Here is a 17,622-nt window from a genome sequence, read left to right as displayed (position 1 = left end):
TCCACCCTAATGTGCCCATAACTTTTCTAAATCCAAAGTCGTTCGATAACATTTTTCTCTGCTCAGTCCCCCATTAATATGACCGACGATATAATATAATTTTCTTATTTCCCCAGTAATATGGCCGGCTATATACTACATTTTTTTTCCTTTAGTAACATTGCCGGTTGCATCTTACTCCCCAAGTAAGATGGCTGCGTTCACGTGCTCTGTCACGTTATCCCTCTATTGCCCTTGAACAAACCCCTGGCTTGCAGAGCTAATCACTGATTGATATGCAGGATATCCAATAAGCACGCGCTTGCTAGAAAGGTCATCCAATCAGATCGCGGCTGGGCGTTTCCCTTGGCCACAGTGCTTCTGGCATGCTGCGGGCCGGGATGTGGCAGCGGGCTTTTCGAGGGGCTTCAGCCGGTGTCCTGGGTTGGTTGCGCTACCGCCTGCCGCACCTGTGCTGGAATGGATGCACAAAGCAGCGCAACACTCGGGCCCTCGTCCGCGGGCTACGGTACAGTAACAGGCCTGGGAAGACGGGCAGACTCCTGGCAGCGCTCACCGGGGCCTTCTTATGGGATGAGGAGCGAGTTCGAGAAGAGGAGATCATAAGGTCAAGTATAGAGAACAGGCGTGCATTCTAACTGACCCTGTTGTATAACTACTACTCCCAGCAACCCCTGCAGCTGCTCTGTACAGTTCTGCCTTCAATCGGTACAGCTTTAACTGGAGCCATTGTGCAGTAGTCTAGATCACTGGCAGTATTCTCTATGTGTACTAGTGTACTAGTCTGTGCAGCCTGTGTGTGTGTTTCACTAGTACAGATACAAGTGTCATTTCTGCAGGGACTTCTACTTCTGCTTTTTCCATTTGCTGACACTTGCTAAGTCCTCAGGGTCCCTGGCAGTTGCATGTAATGCTTGTATTTCTGGCTGTGTGATTGGCTGCTTTATCCTGCACCCCATGCACTGACCTTCTGCTACACATCTCCCATCCCACCTGATTATGGGTCCCACCCAGAAGGAGTTGGATTTGTCCAGTCGTGGGGTGGGCTGCAAACAAAGAACGAATTCATGGTAACCCAGAACATCCAGCGCATAGGACTGCTGTATTCTCTACTGTGTATTGGCCTGTTGTAACCCTTCTCTTTCTATCATGACCATATAAAAACACGAGGCTGAATTCCGAGGAACTCCGAGTTGACTTCTAATATCCTCATATTTTGCAACTGGGGGTACTTTATTTATTATAATACACAAGTTTCAGTGAGTCATGTGACCGAAATGACATCAGAACTCACCGTTTATAACTGATGACATCAGAACTCACTGTTTATAAGGATAAGATATTCATGGCTTTTGTGTATAAAATATATATATATATTTACACAAAAGCCATGAATATCCTGTAAATTATATCCTTATAAACGGTGAGTTCTGATGTAATTTCTGTCACATGACTCACTGAAACTTGTGTATTATAATAAAGTACCCCCAGTTGTAAAATATGAGGATATTAGAAGTTACCTCGGAGTTTCATGACCTTCGGCCTCGTGTTTTTATATGGTCATGAAACTCCTCGGTAACTTATAATATCCTTATATTTTACAAGAGGGGGTACTTTATTCACTATATAATACACAAAAGCCATGAATATCCTGTAAATTATATCCTTATAAACGGTGAGTTCTGATGTCATTAGTTATAAACGGTGAGTTCTGATGTCATTGAAACTCCTCGGTAACTTATAATATCCTTATATTTTACAATAGGGGGTACTTTATTCACTATATAATTCACAAGAGGGGGTACTTTATTCACTATATATATATATATATATATATATATATATATATATATATATATATATAACAAACAAGGGAAAGTTGTGCTCACCACTATTTTTTAAAAACATTAGGCGGGGGTGCAATGAGGCTGTGACCACAAAATACATATAGACAAATACAAGAGTCCTCTGCACTCAACCCATTATCAATATATTTAAGACAGCGACATTTTGTGCATAGTGCTACTAAAAAATGCCTTACCCTTTAAACAACACAGGGATTGTTTGTCCATATATTGCAATATATTTAAGCTGGCCAACTACGTCAAAGTCATCCCATATCTGGCCAGTCCTAAACTCAATTTTCATCTGATTCATTAAGAATTCTATTGCTTCATTATACATTTTACAAAGGGACTAAGTTTTACCTGCAACTTACTTGCTGCTTTCAAAGTAAACCTCCCAAACTTGGCTGCCCTTTTATTAGACACCAGTGGGATCACCTGTGTGGTGAGCACAACTTTCCCTTGTTTGTTATAGTTATAAACGAGCAGTGACCAGCTCCATGTTGTAGCTCCCACCCTTCCCAGCTATAGTCAGGTGATCCCACTGGTGCAAACTGTAGAGCTGCTGAATAAAAAGCTAAATAACTAAAAAAATTAAAACCAATTGCGAATTGTCTCAGAATATCCCTCTTTACATCATAGCAGCAGTTAATTTAAAGGAGAACTAAACCCTAAAAATAATTGGCGAAAAATTGCATATTTTATAGACTGAACTTATTGCACTAGCCTAAAGTTTCAGCTTGTCAATAGCAGCAATGATCCAGGACTTGTCACAGGGGGTCACCATCTTGGAAAGTGTCTGTGACACTCACATGCTCAGTGGGCTCTGAGCAGCTGTTGAGAAGCTAAGCTTAGGGCTCGTCACTAATTATCCAGCAGAAAATGAGGTTGGTCTGTAATATAAGCTGATGCTACAGGGCTGATTATTAAATTCTGATGCTAATTGCACTGGTTTCTGTGCTGCCATGTAGTAATTATCTGTATTAATTACTAATCAGCCTTATATTGTGACATTTCTATTCTATGTGTACTGTATATTGGGAGTAGTGTTGCCACCCGGCCGGTATTTTACCGGCCTAACCGGAAAAACACCTGCCAAGGCCGGGGCCGGTATTGCAAATTTACCAGCAATGTAGCTGCAGGTAAATTTGTAATACACCAAACAAAAGCCTGTGGCCTGCCCCCAGCCTGGAAAAAACTAAACTTTTTGAGGCCAGTGCTAATAAATATGCCAGTGCCATTGCTAATAAATATCAGATTATTTAAAAGGAACTTTATTTAAAAATGATTTAAAAGGAACTTAAAGTAAAGTTCCTTTTAAATAATCTGATATGTATTAGCACTGGCACCTTAATTAATGGATGATTTAAAATGAATTCATAATTACTTGATATTATATTGAAGTACAGGCACTTTAATTAATGAACTATAGTTGATGATTAAATGAATTCATAAATTAATTGATGGTTATATCGATAAATGAATTGGTTGTCACGCTAGCATTGAATTGATTGCACAAATTACCTAGCACTAAGCACTTTCACTAACTGATGCACCTTAAGGGTCAGGCCACACTGGGCGTTGGGGAGATTCGTTTTTGCGGCGACCAATCTCCCCAAACGCCTTCCCTGACTGCGCCGGCTAAAATGAAAAAACGCTGGTGCTAATCACACGCGGCAATTCATTTTCCGAAGTCGCTCGAAAAAACGAATCGCCACGTGTCATTAGCACCAGCGCTTTTTTCATTTTATACGGCACAGAGTGAGGGAAGGCGTTTGGGGAGATTGGTCGCCACAAAAACAAGGAGATTAGTCGCCAGGCGACCAAATCTCCCCAAAACGCCCAGTGTGACCTGACCCTAAGGACGATGGGGCCTAGGAAAGTTTGAGAATTGTTTTTGTTAGCCGCCTGACTCAGTGTTTGCATGTGCCCCCTGCAGGCCAGCCGAGGACATGAAGCGCATGAGGCCGGGGGCTGATACGATCCGGGGACAGACTTCTACCGACACTGAAGACCAGGGATGGGAACTGGTTGTGGACAAAAAGGATTTCAAACTGTGGAGGCGCCCAATTGAAGGGACACACCTGTACCAGTACAGAGGTAACAGTGGGCTCTGCCATTAGCTAGAGAGTCTGATTGGTCAGACCCTGGGCAATTGTTTTTATTGACTTCAGCACTGGCATTTATTCTTATAGAATAGTCCAGCTGTTGTTGACTGTAACAATGATGCTTGAGTGCAACATGCCTGTGTAATTGCCGCCTAAGGCCAGAAAATGTTTTTCTATAATTGCTGCTATACTCTGCCCTTAACACATTCATTTTAGTTGTTTTGACACTGGTAACAGAATGACATTTAAACAATAGCGCTACCTGCAGTTAATTTCAGCTGTCTGCTACAGTCAGAAGAAAGGAAGTTGTAAAAGGAAAGACTTTTGACGCTTCTCCAGTCAGAAGATTAAGATGGCGAGCCGAGAAAAGTCACGTGATGGTGACAGAGAATAAGAGACAGGAATATGAATAGGAAAGGGTCTGAATATAAAGATGAGTAATACAGAACATTTGTATTTAGATGGGGTCAGTGACCCTCAGTTGATAGCTGGAAAGAGTCAGAAGAAAAAAAGGCAAATAACTAAAGGCTATCAAAAATAAATAATGAAGAGCTACTTAGAACTGTCCACTCTTTAACATACTAAAAGTTAACTGCTACCCATTTAAAGGGGTTGTTCACCTTCGAGTTAACTTTTAGTATGACATAGAGAGGGATATTCTGAGACAAATTGCAATTGGTTTTTATTTTTTATTATTTAAGGTTTTTGAGTTATTTAGCTTTTTATTCTTTAATTTGCATTATAAACAATCTGGTTGCTAGGGTCCAAATTACTCTAGCAACCATGCATTGATTTGAAGAAGAGCCTGGAATATGAATAGGAGAGGACTTTAGTAGAAAGATGAGCAATAAAAAAGTAGCCGTAATAATAAGTGTGTAGCCGTACAGAGCATTTGCTTTTAGAGGGGGGTCAGCGACGCCCATCTGAAAGCTGGAAAGAGTCTGAAGAAAAAGGCAAATAATTATAAAACTATAGAAAAACAAATAATGAAAACCAATGGAAAAGTTGCTTAGAATTGGCCATTCCATTGTATTCGAAAAGCTTACTTAAAGGTGAACAAGGGGTGGAAGTTAACTTTTAGTATGTTATAGAGCGGACAGTTCTAAGTAGCTCTTCATTATTTAGTTTTGATAGTCTTTAGTTATTTGCCTTTTTTTTCTTCTGACTCTTTCCAGCTATCAACTGGGGGTCACTGACCCCATCTAAATAAAAATGTTCTGTATTACTCATCTTTATATTCAAACCCTTTCATATTCCTGTCTCTTATTCAAATCATTTCATGGTTGCTAGGGTCAGTTCGACCATAGCAACCCTACTAATAATAAAATAATAAAAAATGAAAACCAGTTGCAAATTGTCCTACGTGAAACTTTCTACCTGCTGACAATGTCTGCATCTTCCTGATCAAAAGTGATCCTCTCCAACTCCTGCTTCCTTGCAGTTCCTATCTTAAGGTGGCCATACACAGGCAGATTAAAGCTGCCGATATTGGTTCTTTAGATCGATTCGGGAGCTTATCTGCCAGTGTATGGTAGTTTCTGACGGGTCTCCCGGTCGATATCTGGCCAGAAATCAGCCAGATATCGATCGGGGAGGTTTAATTTTTCTGGACCGCATCAGCTAGTTGATAGAAAACACCTATAAGTTATAAAACAAAAGCAAAGATCTGATTGGTTGCTATCTCATTATCTATCTCATCATCTATATATCTCCATATCTATCTTTCTATCATCTTATTGGTTAATTAAAGCCATTGTTTTGATTTTCCTAAATTCACCTCCAGACTGTCCTCTGAAATGACTTTATCTCCCATCAGATATCAGTGTGTATGTTCTGTCTCGCGTGTGTAGAGGTCACTTTATGCTTTGCATTAGTTTACATTAATATTCACAGTGCAGTTAATAAATAACCGTTATCACTATCCCTATCTGTAGTATCTGTGTGTGCAAACATAGCAATAATGCCCTTGGGTACAACAAATAGGTACAGTTACTGGCCATGGCACTCCAGTCTGCACATACAAGTCTGCTTCTATATTGTGAAATATTGGCCGACATGTTCAGACCCAGGGTGTGTATACTATTATTGTCTGCTGATATATTCTTCCAGTTATCCCTAAAACATTTACCCTTTGGACTTTTCTCGAACTCCCTGCCATACTCTTCACATACAGTCATATCAAGTTGCAGATATTATGTTGAGCTCTTCTGGTTAATTTGTTTTCTGGACATTTCTTATATGATTGTAGTTGTCACTTGCAGTACCACATCTCACCTGCTGGGAAGCAGACATTTTCCATAGGCTGCCTTTGACAAAAACAGTTTAATGGTACAGCCCCCCTGAATTGGCAAAGCCCTCGTTTTATAGCATTGACTGGGGGGTTGTGTTCCTTATAGGGGTGGTTCACCTTTAAGTTAACTTTCAGTATGTTATACAATGGCTAATTCTAAGCAACTTTGCAACTGGTCTTCATCGTATCTTTTTTTTTTTTTTTTAGTCGAAACATTTGCCTTCTTCATCTGACTCTTTCCAGCTTTCAAATGGGGGTCGCTGACCGCATCCAAAAAAATATATGTTCTGTAAAGCTACAAATTTATTGATATTGCTACTTTTTAGTCTCTTATTCATATCAGTGCATGGTTGCTAGGGTAATTTGGACCCTAGTAACCAGATTGCTGAAATTACAAACTGGAGAGCTGCTAAATAACTCAAAAACCACAAATAACAATTGAAAACCAAATGAAAACTGTCTCAGAAAAGCACTCTCTACATCATATTAATATCATATCAAGAAAAAAGCAGAATCCCCAACTAAACCACATAAAGAAGTTTTTCCATAAATGACACTGTACAGGGCTCTCTTTTTTTTTTAAAAGAGAGTTAACAAATGTACAGAAACAAGCAACAAAAGTAATAGAAGATTGAAGGTTAATCGGGTGAATCGCCTTTCAGTTAACTCTACGTATGCCATAGAACAGCCAATTGGCTTCATTATTTCTTTTTTATAGTTTTTGATTTATTTACCTTCTTCTGACCCTTTCCAGCTTTCAAGTGGGACGGGGGGGGGGAGACACTGACCCCATCTAAAAAAACAAATGCTCTGTAAGGCTACATGTGTATTGTTATTGCTACTTTGTATTGCTCTTCTTTCTATTCAAGCCTCTCCTATTCATATTCCAGTCTCTTATTCAAATCAATGCATGGTTGCTAGGGTAATTTGGACTCTAGCAACCATATTGCTGAAATTGCAAACTGGAGAGCTGCTGAATAAAAAGCTAAATAACCCAAAAAAACACAAATAATAACAAATGAAAACCAGTTGCAAATTGTCTCAGAATATCACTCTCTACATTAACTAAAAGTTAACTTTTTTAAGTGGTTCTTGTTTGTCTGATGGGGTTTTTAAACCTGTCCAATAGATATTGGTCGGACAGCCATCATTAAGGCAGTGTATACTGGGATATAAACTGCTCGTTCTGGGGTGGCACCCATTGTCACCCTGTGTGGGCCGTATACAGTATTTATTGTGCACTGTGTATTTTATTGTGTTAAATACATAACAGTAACTGGTTATAAGGATGTTCCATGTGTTCCCATGTGCTGTTGCTTATACATATGATATGAATACAAGAGAAATGACTAATACCAAGCTCCCTTTCTCGTTGTAGTGTTTGGGTCATACAGAGACGTCACCCCTCGTCAGTTCTTTAACGTTCAGGTAGTAATACCCTTATTCTGTATCCCTTATACTCCTGAGTTTAAAGGCTGGTTATAACTATTGTCCATTGTCCATCCCCCCCCCACCACAGCTGGATACAGAATACCGTAAGAAATGGGATGCACTGGTTATTAAACTGGATGTCATTGAGCGAGATGGAGAGTCTGGATCAGAAATCATTCACTGGGTTACTCACTTTCCTGTAAGTATTTTTTTTAGTAGCAGCAGTTTAATATTTTCCTCGATTGATAGCTCTGGCATTTTCCACAGCACTTTACAGAGGTTATACATCATATAATAATTCACTCTGCTATATAAAATGTTATTTCTGAACCAACAAATAGATAGATTTTTTAGTTGTAATATTGGTGCGTATGAAGCCATCTCGGGGCATTGTGCCTGATCCCGTGCTTTCAGAAAGAGCCAGCACTTCATGGCGGAACTACTTTCAGATAAGCTGTTGTTTCTCCTACTTAAAGGACCAGTAACATCTACATTTTTTTCAAAAAAATTTGTTAGTATACATTGAAAAAAAAAACAACAAAAAACACCAAGACAAATTAAACTTTAAAATCGCAAAGCCTTTATTAAGAAATAATTTACCAAAACTCCTCTTCAGAAAAGGCGACGATCCATCGTGCAGCGCTTGACTTCTCCTCCCTGGCTATCTCCTGTAAGGAAGGCAGGGAGGAGATATCGAGCGCCGCGCGATGGATCGTCACCTTGTTTGTTGCCTTTTCTAAAGAGGAGCAGAAGCGAGTTTCTGAAGAGAAGCGCAAGCAGAGTTTCGGTAAGTTCTTTACTGAGCGCGAAAAGGACCATAATACCTAAAGTTCCGTAGTGAGCGGAGTGGAACGTCACCACTGAGGCGGGAGTAATAGCCAGGGGCTGGGCTATGGAGACCTAAATGAACTAATTAGCTGAGGAATGCCGGCCCTTGTTTGATTGGATAATGGGGCCAAGCAACACGCATTAAGGAGTGTCCTATCCACCCCCCCTTTATCCAATATAGGGCCGACCATTACCGTCAGTGTTTATCTGCCTTTTCTAATCTACCACCAGGTTTCACGTGCTGGCCATATTCTGTATATTTTTGCAATTTGTGCCGGGCCAATTAAAAATGGGTTGCGGGCCGTAGTTTGGACACTCCTGATCTATCATCTATCTATATTATTTATTTATCTCTCTATATCATTTATGTATCTATCATCTATCTATCTCTCTATATCTATCATGCAAAATGGCAATACAAGATATGTCTTTCCTGACAGTACCCCATGTATTCACGGGATTACGTCTATGTAAGGAAATATCACGTCGATCAGGAAAACAACCTTATGGTATTAGTGTCTCGGTAAGTACTTTTCCTGCATTCCAACCTTTTTGGTTCCACAGATTTTAATTGACTGTGGGGGAACAGCCTATAATATGTCTCCGGTCACTTCTTTGTAGACCGTGGCCTTGGATATACTGTAAATCGACATCTGGGACATCCAACCTGCTCCCTTTCACATTAGGTCAACTTTCTGCATAGAGTTGGGTTTCGTAGTTTAACACCTGGTTTAGGCCCAAATATTTGGAATCCTATTTGTTAGGCTTTAGAATACAAATCAATACAGCTACCAGTTTGTACCAAGTGCAGTTACATATTGCAGCCAAGCAAACATCTGATTGGTAGCTCTGACATGTTGCACCAGTCCTTTAATGCAGGCTAACGAATAATCTGCTTATTAATGCATTCCTTGTTTAGCTGCCCAGCAAATAATTAAAGTAAAGAGGTCAGGATTTTATAAGCAGCGCTGCATCATCACCTGTATTGATACATAGTCACGAGCAGGTTTTGCACTGAATGTCCCAGCTTCACAATACCCAGCAGCCTGTGTGATATGATGCAACTGTTTGTTAAATCTTTGCACGTTTCAGTGCACCCGCACCTACCCGTCTGTCTATTGGTCAGTGCTATTCATCATGGACATATCTATTCCGTTATGATGTTTATATCAAGTAAAGGGAACAGGCTGTATGGCTGGAAGAAGAGAGAACATTAGCTGTGAGTTCTCTGCTGTTTGTACATGAAGAATAATGTGCTATTCAGTCAACAGACGAGAGTGGATAGTACCACTATATGACACATGGCCTGTTTGTGCCGGACACATTATTGACTAATGAGCCATTTGTTCCTGACACCTATTTACACACCAGTCTCTCCCCAGTGCTGCCCATCAGGCTCCAAGCTAAAAATAAACCTCTTGCATCTTTGTGGCTGTACAGGTATGAGTAGCTGTAGAGGAAATCGCACACCCACGACACCCGTCCAATATGGTAGTACCTGGTGCCCGGTGATGGAGGAATCGGCAAACCTCTCAAGTAGATACGAAAAAGCACACCGGCACACAGGATTTGAAGCTGCAGGGCGAGCCCTTGCAATTTTTTAATGCAGTGCAGGTGCAGGGCTCGCCCTGCAGCTTCAAATCCTGTGTGCCGGTGTGCTTTTTCGTATGTACAGGTATGAGACCTGTTATCCAGAATGCTCGGGACCTGTTATCCAGAATTCTCTGGACCTGGGTTTTTCCTGATAAGGAATCTTTCTGTTATTTGGATCGCCATACCTCACATCTACTGAAACATAATTTAAACATTAAAGGAACAGTTCCGAGTGAAAATAAAAACAAGATAAATAGATCTGTGCAAAATAAAAAATGTATCTTATATAGTTAGTTAGCCAAAAACGTAATGTTTAAAGGCTGGAGTGACTGGATGTGTAACATAATAGCCAGAACACTACTGAGTTAGTCAGCGACTTTAAAGGGGACCACATGGGACATAACTATTCAGTGAGTCTGTAATTGATCCTCAGCATTCAGCTCATATTCAAAAGCAACAGATATGACCCATGTGGCCCCCCCTTAAGTGACTGATTGGTTACTGCCTGGTAACCAATCGGAGGAAACCAAGAGAGCAGCAAAGCAGGAAGTAGTGTTCTGTTCTGTTATGTTATGTAAGACATCCAGTCACTCCAGCCTTTATACATTACATTTTTGGCTAACTAACTATACTAGAAACATTTTTTATTTTGCACAGCCTATCTATTTACCCAGTTTTTATACTGAACAATTCCTTTAAATAAACCCAATAGGCAGGGTTTGTTTCCACTGAAGATTAATTACATCTTAGTTGGGATCAAGTACAAGGTACTATTTTATTATTACTTATTATTCAGCTTTCTGGATAACGGGTTTCCAGATAATTGATTCTTTTACTATTGTTTTCTATTCTCAAAAGGGGAGATCTTGAATATTTAAGTAATCTGAGCAATTTATAGGAAGTTATAGGAAGGCCAGAGATGAAGGCCCCTGTCCTAGAGAGCATGCACTCTAAATAGCAGTCTAGAATATCGGACAAAAGCATTAGGTACTGACAGAGTTGGGTCCACCTGCCACCTGTTATTTCAGTCTCCTCTCCACCTTAAACTTATATAACTTTTATACCATATGGTACAGCCTTGGTGTCAGGTTTTTTGGTGGGCTCTAGGAGGCCCAGTCCAACACTGGGTATTGAAAGTTGCTAAGTGGAAAAAAAATATTTTTTACTTACCGTATATACTCGTGTATAAGCCGACCCGTGTATAAGCCGAGGTACCTAATTTACCTAAGAAAACTGGAAAAATGTATTGACTCGTGTATAAGCCTAGGGGCCCCATGTCAGATTTCAAAATGTGAATGTGTAAATGTGTAATCATGTTTTATGGCATAGAAATCTATCTAAAACTATTTAAAAGAGCCTCCCCATAATTCCATCAGCAGGAACATGACACTGCAAAAATATGCTTACCCTGAGAAGGATCAGTGTGGGCCAGGTTATAAATAGCCATTGAACCTCACATACTGGCACCCAGTACATTTGAATGTTGGAGTTCCCTGTGACTCCCACCATAAGTCACAAGCTTGGCATGTTTCTATCTGACAACAGCAAGAACTTGCCAGGCAGCATTGTTCTCCGCCCTATGTACCTGGCGTAATGATGACAGAATGAAAGGGGAGTGACAAGGCAATTTATATGTACATGTACAGCTCCACAGATAGCACTCTGCTGCTGGCAAACTTGGAATCAAGCTTTAGGACCTTTTAACAATGGCCGCCAGGGGCCCTGTGAAAGAGCTGCAGGACGGTTCACTGTGTCCACTCTCCGGGCGGCGCGTCCTTCCCTGCCGGCGTAGATACCGTAGATATGCCCAGCAGTGCGACCCCCTGTGACCCGGCCCCAGCAGGACTGTCTGTGACGCCGCCCGGAGCAGGTCCAGGAGCTCCGGGCGGCGCGTCCTTCCCTGCCGGCGTTCGCTCCCAAAATGGCGGCGCCCATGGCCGCCATGTGGGTAGCGGCCGGCGCCGCTGAAAAACTCGGCTTATACGCGAGTATATACGGTATGCGAATTCCCTGCCCACCCCTAATTTACATATGCAAATTAGGATTCTGATTCCGTGCGGCCAGGCATGAGGATACGGCCGATTCTGAATCCTGCGGAAAAAGTCAGAATTCTGGATTCAGTGCATCCTTAATTATTTTAAAGGATAAAATGTCACTATTACTCTCTAGTGAGAGCCTGTCTCTTTTTGCAGAGCGGTGCAACATCCCTCCATTCCGGAATCTCCAGATTATGTCCGAGTGCGCAATTACCAGTCCCAGATGGTTATCCAGCCTCACACGTCTTTTGATGAGGTAGGTGCAAATTAGTCTTATGGGTTAATATGACTGAGCTACTCCCTGTAGTAAAAAGGAGGAGGACTTACACTAGGGTAAAAATTGTGTAAAGGAGAAGGAAACATACTGAAGCAGTTTATTGCCAATAGATTAGCCTCAATAGTGCAAGCTATAACACTATATTTATTTTGCAGAATGCTTTTCCATACCTGAGTAAACGGCTATAGACGCTGTGTTTGTTTAGGATAGCAGCTGCCATATTAGCTTGGTGTGAAATCACTTCCTGCCTGAGTCTCTCCCTGCTCACTCTGGGCTTAGATTACAGCAGGGAGAGGGAGAGAGGAGCAAACTGAGCATGCTCAAGCCCTAGCCCTGGAGGTTTAAGATGAAAACAGGAAGTCTGATACAGAAGCCCATGTGTACACAATAGAAGGAAAGAAATGCAGTGTTTCTTTTGACAGAGGACTCAGAGCAGCATTTCTTTGAGGGTTTACTGGTTTAGTTATATAGACCCTTCTCATAAAGCTTACTTCATTTTAGCCTTTCCTTCCCCTTTAACCGAGCCCTCTTTTCCCTCAGAATGGTTTTGATTACTTGCTGACTTACAGCGACAACCCTCAGACTGTATTCCCACGCTACTGTGTCAACTGGATGGTGTCCAGTGGTAAGTCTAAATTGTACATAATGTGCCAATTGCACTATTGATAAACCTCATTTATAGTTCCCAGGCCCAAACTATTGTGAATTCAATGGGGCTCATTTATAAACACTGGGCAAATTTGCCCCTGGGTTGTAATCCATAGCAGCTAATCAGCTAATTTGCCTTTTTCAGACGGCTGCAGGTTGAACGTTTATAGCGATCATCTGATTGGTTGCTATGGGTCACTGCCCAGTGTTTATAAATAACCTTACTGTGCATACAATAAACTACGCTCACTATGGTCTTAACCCAGACTTGTGCCCTCTCCGTTGCTATAGGAATGCCGGATTTCCTGGACAAATTACATATGGCAACTGTGCAGGCTAAGAACCAGGAGATTAAAGTGAGAGATTACATCTCCTTCCGCCCCCAGGATTGTGGCAGCGAGAGCAGAGCCAGCCCGGAAAGGAAGAACGCCGCTGCCCATCCTGCACCACACATGGAATATGCCTAATGCCGCCAGAGGAATATTCCTTTATTTCATTGTCTGGGGCTTGGACTGAATATGGCACTGGCTATACCAACGGCCAACTGAAACTGGAACATTGTTGAACACCATCCAAGGCACTCGTTCACCTTTTGGCTTTATAATTACATTTTGCACTGTGAACAAGGACAGCTTGGGGGGTAGGGTTGCCACCTTTTCTGGAAAAAAAATCTGGCCTTCCTATATTCTTGCCATTTTTTTAATAACATTGGCATCAAGCTTAATTTTTACACGCCAAGCCGGTAAAATACCGACCAGATGGCAACCCTATTGGTGGGGGAGGTCATGAAGTAGAGTCCTGCGCGGAACCAATTTGTTAAACCCGACCCGTAACCGCGTTCTTACCCGCTTGGACCCGCAAGTACCTTATACGCGACCCACTGACCATCAAGAATCAGGAAGTGCTGTCATTGTAAACCGGAAGTGACATCATCGGAAGTAGGCATGATCAGAAAAAAAGAGTAAAACTTGCTATTGAGAAGACTCGCAGAACCGCCGACCCACGTCTATACCCGCAACCCACAGGTTACCTGCTTTTTGCGGGTACCCGACCTGCTGCAGGACTCTTGCTTGAAGAGTTAGTTAGTAGTACAGGCTGCCTTTTTTTTGGGTATCTCTTTCAGTTGGCAGTTGTATTGGTGTTAACAGATGTATTGGTCACTGTTTCTATTCTAGGTTTTACTTGTCTCTGCCTATGCAGACTATAACCTCACTATGGGCCCTGTCAGCACACCTGTTATAACTGAATAATAGCAGCAGATTCTGGAAGACAAGCAGGGAGCATGTATGATCATATCTTCTCTGAGGGCCCTGGGAAGTGCCTTAAATCTGGGTCCCAGCTTAACCTGCTTGCATGAAGGAGTCTGTGCTTTAGGGCAAGACCTTGGATTGGATGTTTGACTCAAAGACTTTGCTCTTGAATGCATAAATAGGAAAACTGCCTTTTTTATGGATATTATTGTGCACAAAGAAATGATTGTACAAAGTCCCGGGAGATTAGAATCATTGACGTTTCAGCTGTTTGCGAGCTTTATAGGGAATGGTTTATGTACGCTCTTGTGATCAGAGAGCGCCATTTAGTTGATCTGTACTTGGGGTGTGGGGACAGGGATCTGCACTTCTGTATAACAACTGAAATACCAAGGGCTAATTAACTCTCAAGCCATTAGCTGCATAACATTTCATAGAGGGTGCAAACAGCATGCGCTTCACTACAATACGCTTAGCTGTGAATCATTTAAAAAGGGTGAGGGGGGGTGTTGTTTATCGGCGCAATACCTTGAGGAACAGAAAAGTACAGTATGTGTTGTACTAAAGGAGGCTGCCTCCTCCAGCAAAATTCTTCGGAGGGGGAACATGCTTTAAAATCCCACCTACGCTAAAAGCCATGTACAAACCCGCCACTTGCAAATCCCTCACCTGTACAGGGAAAAAAAAATGAATCATCGTATTCATGGAATGCACGAAACGATTGCTTAAAGGTGCAATTTTACCCCCAAAAAGCATTTTGAGAGCAAAATTATAAATCTAGGAAATCACAGCACTTAGAAATGCTGCTTTTAGTTTTTTTTTTTCTTTCCCTCTTGGTTTGTATTTCTTGGCTTGTATTGTAAATGATTCCTCTGAACGGGAGAGCCAATTATTGCCTGTAATGACTCCTAATGGACCAACCTGTTTCCTAGTTTTTTGTGTGAGTGTTGGAGCAGTCTCCCAGTTCTCTGTCCTGCCCTCCATTACCCAGAAGTATAACTCCTGTTACTGGAATGGTCAGAAAATGAAGGGGTTGGGGGGCACAGATTGGAGACACTTGGATTAAAGGAGTGGTTCGACTTTAAATTCACTTTTAGCATGTTCTACAATGTCCTAGTCGTAGCAACTTTGCCATTGGTCTTCTTGATTATTATTTTTTCTCTTCTGCCTTTTTTCAGCTTTGAAATGGGGGTCAGTAACCCCAGCAGCAAACTGTTGCTCTGTGAGGCTTCAATTGTGTTGTTCCTTTTTATATTACTCTTTCTTCCTTATTCCCTCACTCTTGTATTCATATTAAATTCTTTCATTCAAACCTCTGCCTTGTTGCTAGGGTACATTAGACCCCAGCAACCAAATAGCTGCTCAAATGCCAAACAGGAGAGCTGCTGAATTAAAAGCTAAATAACAGAAACAAATCAAGACCAATTGCAAATTATCTCAAAATACTAATGTCTACATCATACTTATAGTAAATGTAAAGGTGAACTATCATTGTAGGTAGCAGTGAGGTGTGTTTGCTTTGTTCAAAGTTGAACTAAACGCTGGAATAAAACTAGGGATGCACCAAAGTCAGGATTCTGCCTTTTTCAGCAGGATTCGGATTCAGCGAAATCTTCTGCCCGGCTGAACCAAATCCGAATCCTAATTTGCATATGCAAATTAGGGGCAGGGAATTCACATGACTTGTCACAAAACAAGGAAGTAAAAATGTTTTCCCTTTCCCACCCCTAATTTGCATATGCAAATTCAGATTCAGTATTTGCCCGATTTTTCACAAAGGATTCAGGGGTTCGGCCAAATCCAAAACGGTTCATCCCTAAATAAAACTAAAATATATATGCCCCAAGTGACACTCTCCATAGGAAATCCTCCCCATGGAGTCTGAGCTCTGGAGAGACGGAGCAATGTTCCCAAGCTCTGCTGTTGTGGCCTCCCCAGACCCAGAAATACAGTGTCCCTCTCAGAAGTAGCACTGATCATTGACAGGAACATGGTACTGCCTAATAGGGGTGGTGGTTCATAGCACCGGTCAATACAGCTCTGGGCCTAAAGGGCTGGTTCACCTTTAAGTTAACTTTTTGTATGTTAGAATTAATTTTAAACAACTTTTCAGTTGGCCTTCATTTTTTCTTTTTTTTTATAGTTTTTTGAATTATTTGCCTTCTGACTCTGAAAAAACAAATGCTCTGTATGGCTACACCTTTAGGGGCAGATTTATCAAAGGTCGAGGTGACTTTTCGAATGAAAAAAATTCGAATTTCAAGCTATTTTTTGTGTACTAGGGAATAGTCCAAATTCGATTCGAATTTGAAAAAAAATTAGAATATTGAACTTCGACTTGGTCTTTTTGAATTCGAATTTCAAAGTTTTTCAATTCGAAACTTGACCCTTGATAAATATGCCCCTTTTTATTACTCATCTTTCTATTCAAGCCTCTGCTATTCATATTCCAGTCTCTTATTCAAATCGATGCATGGTTGCTAGCGGAATTTGGATCCTACAAGACAGATTGCTGAAATTGCAAACTGGAGAATTACTGAATAAAAAGTTAAATAACTCAAAAACCACAGTTAATGAAAAATGAAAACCAATTGCAAATTGTCTCAGAATATCACTCTCTGCATCCTACTAAAAGTTAATTTAAAGATGAACAACCGCTTTAACTCATGCTGCTCCATCTCACACAGTTTAGCCAATAGGAACAGTAGACAAGGATTCCTTAGCAAATATCAAAATCACAGAAAGGGTGCAGCAGCTGGCAGAATGTTCAATAAATGGGGGCAATTCATTTGGCTGGGCGATTAAGGGAAGAGCACAGGTAAGGGCAGAGACACACGTGGAGATTCGGTGGAGATTAGTTGCCTCACGAGGAAACTTCGGGCGACTTCGGAAAACAAATCGCTCCGAGTGCCATCCCGCCGGCGATTTGGATTCTAGCCGGGGGGAAGGCCCTAATGGGTTTAATTCACTTAATGCATTTTATTTAGTCGTTGATTGGGTGGGGAGGAGTTCCATTTCATTATCACCAGTTTTCTGACATAGACTTATGGCCTTGATTGAGAGACAAACATTGGGAGGAAAATAGTAGGAAACTAGTTAAAAAAAAAAAAAGTTTTTTTAATGCAACAGGTGAACAGCTTCTGCTAATTGAACTGTGTTCCAGCCTTTAGTTGGCCTTTGGTGCTTATGGGGCTAGAGAGAAAGGCAGGGGGCATAATGGCACCTCCTGCACATGGCCGGGTAAGGATCTAAGTGCATCAAGGACATGCCAAATATTTACCAAATCCATAACCCAGTCCCTTCTGTGTTTGCACTAC

At 41.3% G+C, this 17,622-nt stretch overlaps 1 protein-coding gene across 1 annotated transcript; it reads left to right on the top strand.

Moving 5' to 3' along the window:
- Window positions 1-334: 334 nt before the first annotated feature.
- On the top strand, window positions 335-17,416 carry stard7.L (StAR related lipid transfer domain containing 7 L homeolog). Its single transcript, NM_001097841.1, is given in 8 exon segments — window positions 335-607; window positions 3,784-3,944; window positions 7,621-7,670; window positions 7,762-7,872; window positions 8,942-9,024; window positions 12,287-12,386; window positions 12,948-13,032; window positions 13,347-17,416. Coding segments are annotated over 8 exon segments (993 nt in total). The 5' UTR covers window positions 335-380; the 3' UTR covers window positions 13,523-17,416.
- The last annotated feature ends 206 nt before the right edge of the window (window positions 17,417-17,622 follow it).

Source organism: Xenopus laevis, chromosome 3L (genome assembly GCF_017654675.1).
Source record: "Xenopus laevis strain J_2021 chromosome 3L, Xenopus_laevis_v10.1, whole genome shotgun sequence".
NCBI classification, from domain to species: domain Eukaryota; kingdom Metazoa; phylum Chordata; class Amphibia; order Anura; family Pipidae; genus Xenopus; species Xenopus laevis.
The sequence above is the reverse complement of the archived record's forward strand: the minus strand, read 5'-3'. Positions and strand labels throughout refer to the sequence as shown.